The 12,157-nt window shown below is 36.3% G+C and overlaps 1 protein-coding gene across 2 annotated transcripts in view; it reads left to right on the top strand.

Annotated features, from left to right (window-relative positions):
• Nucleotides 1-10,386, top strand: part of HIVEP2 (HIVEP zinc finger 2) — a 278,510-nt gene extending 268,124 nt beyond the window's left edge. For both annotated transcript variants that reach the window (XM_089668634.1, XM_089668635.1), the window contains 2 exons: nt 3,881-4,764; nt 8,371-10,386. In XM_089668634.1, the coding sequence (XP_089524760.1) occupies nt 3,881-4,764; nt 8,371-9,162 (1,676 nt within the window). In that variant the 3' untranslated portion in view covers nt 9,163-10,386. The remainder of the gene's footprint in view (nt 1-3,880; nt 4,765-8,370) is intronic.
• The last annotated feature ends 1,771 nt before the right edge of the window (nt 10,387-12,157 follow it).

Genomic DNA, 12,157 nt, shown 5'->3' with positions numbered 1-12,157 from the left:
GTAGAATTAACATCAAAGAATTTTGTCTGAGTAGGTTTTTGGAGGGGGATGGTAGAGGAGGGGAGGGAGTTAGTGGGGAGGGGAAGAGAAACGGGTGTAAAAGGAGGAGAGGTAAAGGAGAAAGGAGGGTAGGGCAGATAAATCAAGGAAAAGTATAATGGAGAGGGAAAAAAGGGTGGAGGGGATAGAGGTGGAAGGAGAGAACCAGTAATTGTTAAGTAAATAACAGTAGATATAAAACGAGCAGAAGATGAGGACATAGTGATCAGTATGCCTATTTGAGAAATCAGTACAAATAAATCAGGTTCGGAAGTTAGGGTATTCAGCCAGGTGGACCATGAAATAAGGAATTTCTTATATGATTGAATTTTTTTTAAATGTAACATTGAACATTGGTAATTCAGGTCTTTGATAGTGTTAAGGTAGCTTGGTTGTTGAGTTGTGTTCTATATTCTAGCAATGTTCAGTTTAGCAGCTTGTTATTACAATATCTCAGGATGCCTGAGGGAGAGAGACAGTAACACAGATGTAATAGAGTTAGGGCCAGGTAAAACTGTGTATTGTTGCCAATGATCTCAGAGATCAGGGAGAAAATTGTATTCCAAACTATATGGTATCTTCACCACTTCTCCACATTCCCTCCAGCATTTGGAGGACCAAGAGGGTAAAATCTGGAAATTCTGTAGGGGGTGAGATACCAGCTATGTATTATTTTTGGCAATGCTTCCTATTGGTTATTGCATTGGGATGCTTTACATGTTATCCCTAGCTTCCAAGCATTTGATATTCAATACTTAGCTCATATTCCCATTTAGCCATTGTAGTAGTTTTTGAAAATATACTGGTCATGTTGAAAATGCGGTAAAAGCAAGAGATTCTTTTCTTTTGGGGTTTTTGGTTGGAGAAAACATTTGCTTTTTTTAAACGTTTCTTTCTCAATTATATCAGTATGTACTTCATGTTGAACTGTTCCTGTCTGAAATGAGAATCCAGGATAGATAATAAATGTAAGATAGCTAAAACATTAGAGAAAATGCAATTTTTTATTTTAGGTACACTACTAAGCCAATCTACATTTAAACACAGGAGCATATGCTGCTTAGCAAAGTATATTTATTAGTAAACAATATGTATGTTATTATAAAAGTTTGCATTTCCACATTCATTATGGGTACATCGTAAATTATGTGAAATTTAATATCACCCATAAGCTCTTTAGTAAATCAGGCCCAATGTGTGAGAGCTTATAACTTGGAAACAGAGCTTTTACCCAATCATTGTACTCTGTTGGCTAAAAAAAGCGCAAACGGGTGGCGCAAACACCTAGTGCATTATCCAAGAATTATTGACAAATTAAAAAGACAAAAACATACTCACAGACATAGCATGTATGTAAAGCTTTGTGTAATAGAGATGGCTGCAACAAAGGGCAGGGTGTTTACGACTATCAGTGTGGTCAGCTTGGTGACGCGTTTCGGGGACAAATCCCTTTCCTCAGAGCTACTCCCAATCATTGTACTCTGTTGGCTCTTTATGTCACTCTTATCTTGTCTTGTACAGCTACCCCTACCCTACAAAACATTCAATAAATTGAGTTTTGGATCAGCTAGAGCCAAAATACCAGTAAGATTGGTATCTAATTATTCATACTACAAAAACAAATATACAGTGACTGCATTCACAGACAGATAAATACAGCAACTCTACCCGTTTACTAGCTATGCTTCTTCATCCTACACATCATCAATTTTATGAATATTAGATTGTTTTAGACTTTATCAGATTGAGAAACTTTGGGTCACCTTTACAATTGTGACATGTACTTAACACAATAATATAACCTAATGTTTATAAAAGTCTGAGATTATCTTTCAAATTACAATTAGTTTATAAAAGCAAGCCAAGTAAAATAATGAGTGTAATTTTCTTTTACACACCACACTTAACTAGGTAGCACAGTGATATATTTTATAGGTCCTCATCATGTGACTGTGTTTCACCCTGTAAATGCGGCATGCAGCTAAGCTCAACTTGATATGCTTCTTCTGGTGCTTTGAATTAATAGGACTCATTCTTTAAACAATGTCATTGCAAACAAAGGGAAGTTATCTTGTTTGCTCATGTAGCCTGTTTGACAGAACAAGATTCAGAATGGAAACAAAGAGCCATCCTATTTAAAGGAATATAACATGTAGTTTTTTTCTTATCATTTTGTGTCAATGCACAATGAAGTATGAATTACATACATGCTGTTCGTTGTACTTTCACCTAAACTGACCAGCGATGCAGTTAATATTTTGGTTATGTCATTGTTACAAAGTAAGCTTTAATTCATAAAGCAGCAGATACCATGGATTATTTCTTGTTTTGAGAGCATAATTGCTGTCTTTAAATTAGAGTCTTTTAAGTTTTCTTCTCCTGTAAAATGTATTTCAAATTCCATTTTGCTAAAGGATGACCATACAGATAGATTAAGGAATCCATACAATTTGTAGTTGTTATGGGCACAATATATTTTTAAGCTTTAGTATATTTTCAGTATATTTACAGTATATTTTTAGGCTCTTATGAATATACATTGCAAGCATGTATAACAGCTTTCATTTTAGTTTCGATTTTAAAAGAATAGCTGTGGCAATGTGATGTTTTTTCGATGCATTACTGCCTCAATACCTGGATGGATTGTCATCATGAGGGACCTTTGCATTCTGCTCTGTATCAGAAAATCCCGAAAGAGAAAGTACAGTATCAAAAACTACTTCTTATAGATGGCGCCAGTGGACACATATAGGGTGCTAACCCCAAAAGAAAGGAAAAAAGGGGGGAAGCAGCTGTTTTCTCTCTGGAAACCCAAAGCAATATAACTGAATAAAAGGAATTAAACAGTGCTCCCTAACACCCTGATAGTATACTTTTCTCAATATACCAAGCCTTCCTTTTATTCAGAATATTCAGTATACCCAATCCTTCGTAAGCCAAAGGGGTTGATTTACTAAAACTAGAGCTTGAAAAATTTGGTGCATCTTCATGGTAGCCAGTCAGTTTCTAACTTCAGCTTGTTCAATTAAGCTTTGACAAAAAAAACCTGAAAGCTGATTGGTTTCTATGCAGAGCTGCACCAGATTTTGCACTCTTCAGTTTTAGTAAATCAACCCCAAAGTGTAGTGATATGCAGCAAGAAAAATAAATGCTTAAAATAAGCAAACTTTTTTGACTGGCCTAGTCCATACCAAGATCGTAACCCAGTAGAAATACTGTATATTTACCTGAAGCAAGAAGTCCAAGCTCCACATCCAGTCAACATTTCTGTATTGAAGCAATTGTTCAAAGCAGAGTAGCCTGAAATTCTTCCACAGCATTGTGAAAGATGGTGAATTAGAGGAATTATGTAGTTACAGCTTGCATTTGTTGCATCTAAAGGTGGTGCAAAAGAATATCTAATGTAAAAGGTAGTTGTTTTTCACATAGTGGTGGTTGGACTTTAAAATTGTATTAATTCAGGAAATTATTTAGAAAGATTCTGTCACTGGGTGGGAGAGGGAGGCAAACTGATGCATTTGTAAATTACAGGCACTTGACATAACCATAGCAGCCTCCCAGAACTTTTATGTCGCAGGTGAATGCTAGTATTTTGACAAGCAAAGCACTGACATTTCCAGGTAGTATTGGTGCTTGCCCTGTATATGCACTTCATACCTGCAGCAGTTTCCCCACACTGACAGAATCTCTTTAAATATGCATAAGGGCGCTATTTATCTAATTTGAGATTTTGGCTGTATTAATCAAAATTCATGTTTAATGCATATTATACTGATGAATAGGGTTAAATGACATTTTAACAGCCAGCACACCTAAAACTGAAAATGTCTTTTTATTTCAGGAAGCATTGAAGAAATGCACAAAGAAACAGACAAGAGCAGCATAGCTATTGATCACCAGTTTTCTGATGCCGAGGAAACAGATGGTGAAGATGGAGATGACAATGAAGATGAAGATGATGAGGAGGAAGAATTTGATGACAACCAGGGAGATGTAACACCAAAAAGCAGGTCGAGGAGTACTAGCCCTCAGCCTCCCAGATTTTCAACGCTCTCTGTAACTGCTTCATCATCATCCCACAGGGCATCACCTGAAGGTTCTATGGGGCACTCTCCCCTAATGAGCTACTTGCCCACCATGCCAAGTATACAAGTTACACATCTCATGAACACAAGCACTATGGGTGGGGACTCACAGATGGTGGACTACCAAAAGCTTTTCCTTACAAGCCGAGATCACGATCGGGAAAAAATGGATATGCCTGGTAGCATGGATGAAGACTATATGCTTACTTCAGAGCCCAGTTCATCTCCTAGAGACTTCACATCTTGTAGCCGTTATTCCTCCCCAGGATACGATTCTTCTCCCTGCAGAGATAATTCACCAAAGAGGTACCTTTCACTGAGGGGAGATTTATCTCCAAGAAGGCACTTATCACCACGTAGAGATGCTTCTCCCATGAGACATCTGTCACCCAGGAAAGACACTGCATTAAGGAGAGAGCTGTCACCTCGAAGGGATGTATCACCAAGACGACATCTTTCACCATTACGGCCAATGTCCCCCGGGAAAGATATATCCACTGGAAGAGACCTTTCCCCACGGAGAGAGAGAAGATATATGGCCTCGTTTAGAGCACTTTCCCCAAGAAGACGTTTACACCATAATCCAAGTTTGCCAATGAGTCATTATTTGCACTCAGAGTCCGGATTACTTGGCCATGGAGTAAGTTTAATTTTTGTTATTTTATTATTTAATTAATTTCCTATTCATGCAGTTGTTTTTGAATGCTAATTAAGAAAAGCTATTTTTAAGCATTTACAGAAATGAAATATTCTGTATTTAAAGGATTACCTGTGCCGATTATATTATAAATAGAATACACATATGATACTTCTGAATATCTTCACTCTACAACCTTTCTATTTCTATGCAACCTTAAATCTTTCCAGTTGATCACTACACCCTAAGTGCATGACTGGCCTGAACGTCATGCATTTCATTGTACAGCCTGTCAACATTTTGATGGGCTGCAGACAGGGTAACCTATTGTAGTTTAGGCCAGGCATGTGTGGCTGCACATTGTCCTACTGGAATGGTTTAAGGAAAGGCTGTGCAGCACTGGGCAAGCCATACAGTGTAGATCTCTTGTGGGAAAAAATGCACTGGTAAGTAAAAAAAGGAAAAAAGGAAAAACCTGTGCTACACCCAAAAAAATTAATATGCAAAATTAATGACAATGAATAAATAAGGGAATAAATATAGTGAACTGCTGCTACTCATTTCTTGAACACCAGAAAACTACAAAACATATATAAAATGAGTGCACTGTACACTAAATGACCAAATGCAATAACAAAACACAGTATATCCACAAAATAATAATATGACAAAAAATATATTGCTAAAGTGCTATAAAAAGTCCAAATTCATATAGTGAATAACTAAAAAAAGTCCCAAATCCAGTGACACAGTGCTGTGTGCTGAAAAATCTTCCAGCAAAAGTGTATAGGTGTCCACAAGTGCTTGTCACAACAGAAAAATCAGCCTCTTATCAGGACATTGAGCTCCAGTCAAGACATGAAACACTGGACACCCATGTTAGCAGTATCAAGGAGATGAATGATCAACTGCAGGTTCACCTCCACGGACTCATCACACCAAATAGCTCTCCACACCATGTAAGAAAAGGTTTAAAACAGAAAAAGAAAACTTCATAGTGCAACCTGATAAACTAACAAAAGATTTATTAAAGTATTGCACTTACATAGATAAAGTGCATTAAGGCAGTGTACAAATTTAAAATTCCCGTGGTGTCAGACCACTGGCCAGAACGTGCAAACATCACAGAAAGCTCCCCCGACGCGTTTCTCCAAAAATGGCGTCTTCTGGGATTCGATTCCAATCCCAGAGGACTTTTTTATTTATTCACTATATGAATTTGGATTTTTTTATAGCACTTTTGCAATAAGTAAAGAAAGTAAAAGAAACTATAGCAAGTCTTCAGTAAGTTGCTCTGGGTATCTTTGCTAAAGGATGGTACTTACAGTAGCTTGTGATTACTCTTCTTGAATTGTCATGATAAAAAAGGCATATATTGTACTCCAAATTCAGCCAAAATGTTTTTGGTGTTAGATGTACTTACCAAGTCATTACTCTGGGGCCACTATTAGGATGTGTTTTAAGGATTCTGGAACAAATACCCTTTTAGGGCAACTTTTGTAACAGTTTAAAAAACTGATCAGGAACTTTTTTGTTAGCAGTTTACTAGTTTATTTTCTTGGCCCTTCTACATAGCAGTGTATGTCCCCCATTCATTACATAATTCTGCCACAATCTTAAGCAATGCAAATTGACCATATGAAGAAACAAATGATAAGCATGAAGTATTACTTTCTTCATTTAGATAATTCCGTTCCAAACTTGAGCAATACAAATTGACCATATGTTGAAACACATGATAAGCATGAAAAACTACCTTCTTTGAATACTTCACATCAAAAAGTAGACTAGTACATTCTGAACAGTTGAACTGATGTAAAAATCTTTATTTTTTCCATATGAGTTGATTTGTACCCACCTCCATCCCCACTGGTCATCATAATAAAGTGTCACTGGGGAAGCGCCAAAAATAACAGGGGTGTAGTCCATTACACGTTTTACTAGAAGAGTCAAGATTTGCAGATATCATTTACCTCTATCTTTTGACCAACTGATTGTTTCCTGTAAACAGCAAATTTGACCTCTAGTTATGGATTTTTAAATCATTGTCTCTATATGAATTGCAGAGGTTTGTGGCAGGTTTAGTTTGGCTTGAAGTCAGACTTTGAACTACCTAAAAATCTTTTAAAATTTAATTTGGCATATAACTATTACAGGGAGCAGTTGAGTGGGGTATATGTTGCTACCCATAGATTTTAAAATGATTGTCTTATCCATCCAAAATTGGCAGGATGGGCTGATGACCATCCCAAGTCTAGATGCTGGCCCTGTTAATTGGAAGGTAATCATGCTGGTATGATTGTACCAATAATAGTTATTTTTTTCTAAATTCTTTTTTAAGTAACATACCCACTTTAAATGTTTATGTACTGTATATGAAAGAGGTAGGTTGAGAGGGGAAAAATGAACAGTTGGCTAAAAAACTAATTCTGGCTGGTTGTAGGTATAGAACTGGCAGCCAGGTGTGTAGACCCACAGACATTGTAACCCAACTGATCTGGCTGGAATCAACTGGGGTATAATGGCTCCTTAAGGCTAGGTACAAACCGATGCAGGTTGTGCTAGACCCGTTTCTGCATTGCGTTTTCGCACCTGCGTTTTTGATGCATTTTGCGTTTTTTTCTTTTTTTTTCTTTTTCTTGCTGCTAGGCAGATTTAAAATGCAAAACTCATCAAAAACATGGCAAAAATACTTTTCTTCGGTGTTTCCATTGAAGTATATAGAACCAAAAATCCAACTTTTTGCATTCAAAAAAGTTCCTAACCCTTTATAAAAAATGCACGGGGTGAAAACGCGGATATGTGAACATGTCCCTTGGGAAATCATGTTAAATGGACTGTACTGCGTTTCTGCAAAACAGTGCGGAAAACGCTTAGGTGTGAACCTAGGGTAAGTGTTTTTAAAAACATGTTCAGACAGTTAGCTTTTCAAGTAGCCAATACGTTTCCTAATTTTTGGACTTTGTTTTTGGAAATCCTGTATTGCACAGTTAACTTTTTATTAATTTTTTTTTATTAAGGTTTAATAGCATTTTACATTGGGATAGATTACAACATTTTGCCATATAAAAAACTGTTCTCTTTTAAAAGAAACGACTGCTAGAACTTAGACAGTATAATGGCAAACTTTATAAGCACTACATGAGACCACACTTCATTTCTTTAAAAAAAAATATATTTAATTCTACATAGATGTAAAACAATTTACAGTGCATTGAAACATGTCATACATTTAAAAGCAAGGGGGATTGAAAAGAAGTTACACAGCCTCCTCTTTTCAGTTACTTATGTAACCACATAAACTGTGTTTATAGCTTGTCCAGCTTCAACGGTCAACGCTTTAGAGAGTAGGTTGTGTATCTTCTGGGGGACCTCTTTTCAATCCTTCTTGTTTTTAAATGTATGAAATGTTTCAATGCACTCTAAATTATTTTACATCTATGTAGAATAAAATATATACTATTTCATTAAATAAAGTGTGGTCTCATGTAGTGCCTATAAAGTCCGCCATTATACTGTCTAGGTTCTAGCAGTCGTTTCTTTTACTAATCTTAATTGGATGTGGCACATTGAAAGCTGCTAATATTCTGTTCTTATCTTTGCTTATAGAGTTTACGAAAAATCTGGCCACAGTTCTCATATGTAGGCCCACATCCAGAAGATGTTCCTGGACACCAAAGCTTTGGCCAAGATCCTGATGGCCATAAAGACTATGTTTTCAGTCACCTTCCATTGCACTCACAACAACAGATACGAGCACCTTTACCTATGATCCCAATAGGCGGGATTCAAATAATTAATTCTAATTCTGCAATCCAAGCCAGTCCTCAGCCTTCTACAACTACACCCTTGCACCTGAGAAGTTCAGATGAGAAGACTATTTCTATGTCCTGTATCCCACTGCACCTTGATAAACATTCTTCTCCTGATATTCCTCCAGGAGAAGCTGGAGCTTCCCCTACTCTCTTACCTTCACCGGGGCAAAGCCCGTCAGATGAAAGTTCACAGCCTACTGAGAGGGAGCAGGAGGAAAATATACGTACTTGCACAAAAGCCATTGCTTGCCTGAGGATTGCTGCAGAGGAAGGTCAACCGCTGAAGCGGGACCAACTGTCTCGTCCTCCTGAGCCCAATCAAAAAACTTTAGAAAGTGCACAGTTTGGCATTAGGCACTTTAGTGGACTTGAAGGGGGCATGTCTCTTGCATGCTCCTCAGCCACCCCAGTTGACTTGCACGGAGAAAAAGACAGTTTTGGTACATCACAGTCTACGCAAGCTCATTCCAAATTCTATAGTAAGACCATGGACTTGACAAAATTAGGATTCCATGGCAGGAAAGAAGAGCCATCAAGCACACAGGATGTAAAGAACTCTTCCCCTGAATCCAATAACCTGCAATGATTTGAATGGGCATGTAGACTATATTACAGAACACCATTTTTTTTTCTTGTACAAAACATAGCATGTCTGATGTGCGTTACAGTTATTGTTCTTGGAAGTACTTTTATTATATGAAAACATTATTTATATATATATATATATATATATATATATATATATATACACACACACATGTATATACTGTATCTCTACAAATAAGTCATCATGAGCCTGACCAAAATGAAACTTTAAACTCTTGTATTGGGTCTGGTACTTTTAACTGTACAGATGTTTGTGCCTTTTTCTTTACTTTGCTTATATTCTTATAAGCATTTTAGCAGTACCCTGTATATATTTTAGAATTTGTGTATCTGCTTTGTAATAATTGTAATTTCATTATTTTTTGGACACTTTGGTCTAAATGTACAAAGTTAAAAATAGCATCAATATATATGTGAGGTTGCACTAAAACATATTTTTATATGATTGAAATTCAACAGCTTTTATGTACAGCTCCAATCCTGTAATACTAATATTTATTTACTTTGTTTCATAAATTGTAAATTTTTTTTCTTATTGTTGTGAAATGCTTTTTTCTATGTGAAGCATGGGGTTTACTGTTGCGTAATTAGAACAAAAAAATGTATAGTGTAAGCAAGATATTTAAACTGAAATATTATCTTATTATGCACTTATGCATTGTAAACATCAATGAAAAAATAATGACAGTTATATCAGTCAGTTCTTTACTCATGTACTTTTTTCGTCCCTTGTTTGCTAAATTGACAATAACTTAAGTGCTGATTGTGATTTTAAAATGATAGTAATGTAAAAGCATTAAAAGTACAGCCATGTGCTTATTGTGAGGTTTTCTTTCTCCCAATGCTGTATGGCACAGTTATAAGTATATCACAAGTATATGGTCTTATGTGAACATGTTGCTTGATATTCTCCAGTCATACATATGGGAAACATTCCACCCCATGTATATGTACAAGTGCATCACTGGTACAGTTTATTTGTAAATCTCAGTTGGACAGGTCACCAAATACATTTTCTGGAGTGTCTATAAAAAAAAAAAAACAGAAAAAAAAAAATTAAGGTGACAAAGCACATCTGACTGTGTGGAACTGGGTTATTGTGCTATTTAGTGGATTATAAATCTGTGAAACCAAGTTTGTATATTGAATTACAAAACATTAAGGAGTGTTCTTTAAAAAAGAAATAAATATACAGTTACATGCATCAGTTGTGTTGCACATTTCTCATGTCATGCTGTGAGTGGAAAAGACTGTAAGTTGTTCATCAATTTTTCGTTGTTTTTTTTTTTGTAACATATCATCCTTCAACATATCCTAACATTGTCACCCACATTTGTTCAGTTGTATTTCCTTCTACTGTTGGGTGGGGGCGAATATGTTGAGCAGAGATAAACTAATGCTTGTCATGGGGTATTAAAATGGCAGCCAGATCCAGGGTCTGGGCCATACAATCAAACTAAATACAATTTAAATCAGTAGACCACAAAAAATATCTCAGGAGGCAAACCACTAATAAACCAGGTAGGCTTAAAATGCCACATGGTGTCAAATGTACTCCTAAGCATTGTGACTGCCATGCAGGTCCTGTGAGATTATCATGTTGAGGCAACAGTCTAGAAGAACCAAAAACTTGATGCCTATTTAAACCCCCAAACAAAACTATATACTTACTATATACAGCCAACTATATACTATACTATATACAGTGATGTGAAAAAGGCAGTTAACCCTGGGAAATTTTAAACTTTTTAAAAAATATATAAACAGGCAAATATTAGATTTTAATTAAAACAGTGCCTACAATTAAAGTTGATTTACATGAACAATGTCACATGGAAAAAGTAAAAATCCCTACATTTACCAGCGCCTCCAACCCATGATATTTGTATCAGAACTTGCAGATTAGGTGTGATGATTAGAACCTCCTTGGGACCTATACAAGTGGAACCTGTCTTATTTAACCTCAGATAATGGGGTCCGGTGTTCTCTTTGCTATTTACTTGTGTGGTGTCAACATGATAAAAGCTCTCTTAGATTTTCAGAAAGAAGGTTATGGATGTCTATGAGTCTGGCAAATGATTTAAAAAGGTCACCAAGTTGTTTGAAATCAATCATACCACTGGGAAAATAATTTACAATGGCCTAGATTTCAAAAGACTGTTAATTTATCTAAGACTTGTTTGGTCCTATTATAGTCAACCTAAGAGCTCACAGTTTGATTTTGAAAGAAGTCTTCAAAATCCCAAACATATATTTGCAGGATCTGCTAGTGGCTCTTGTAACAGTTGGTGTCAAAGTGCATGCATCTGCAGCCTGAAAGAGATTGCACTAATTTAACCTGTGTGGGAGGTGTTCGGAAAAATCATCTGCTTTCCACAAAAGAAAACATTAGAGTAAGACTACAGTCTGCCATTGAATATATAAGTAAAAACCAAGACTTGTAGAGCAATGTGATGTGGACCAATTAATCAAATCCAGTATTATTTTGCTACAGTGATAGTATACATGTTTGGGGCAAACCAAATATAGAATTTCAGGAGAAGAACCTCTTACAAACTGTGAAGCATGGTGGTGGAAATCATATAGTTTAGAGTTATTTTGCTGCTTCAGAAAATGGACAGTTTGCTGTAATTTGGTTCTACTATTAATTCTGCATCCTATTCTTTATGAGAATGTGAATCCACCTGTCCAAACGTCGAAGTTGTACTGGAAATGGATCCTTTAACACAATAATGATCTGAAGGATACTAGCAAATCCACCAGGGAGTGGCTTGAAAAGAAGTAATGGAGGGTTATGAATGTATAAATTTAAAAGTTGTGGGGGGGGTATTTGAAATGGGCAGTTCAGGCAAGAGAACCTACAAATATCTTGCAGCTGAAAGAATCATGTCGGAGAATGGAAAATGCCTACATTAAGTAATTTTTGCTAAAGGGTGGTAAACATGATTTTGAGCCCAAGTGTATACTTAGTTTCT

This window comes from Staurois parvus, unplaced genomic scaffold (genome assembly GCF_062004578.1).
Source record: "Staurois parvus isolate SC_StPar_1 unplaced genomic scaffold, SC_StPar_1.0 ptg000059l, whole genome shotgun sequence".
Classification (NCBI taxonomy): Eukaryota; Metazoa; Chordata; class Amphibia; order Anura; family Ranidae; genus Staurois; species Staurois parvus.
This window is presented reverse-complemented; position numbering and strand designations above follow the sequence as displayed.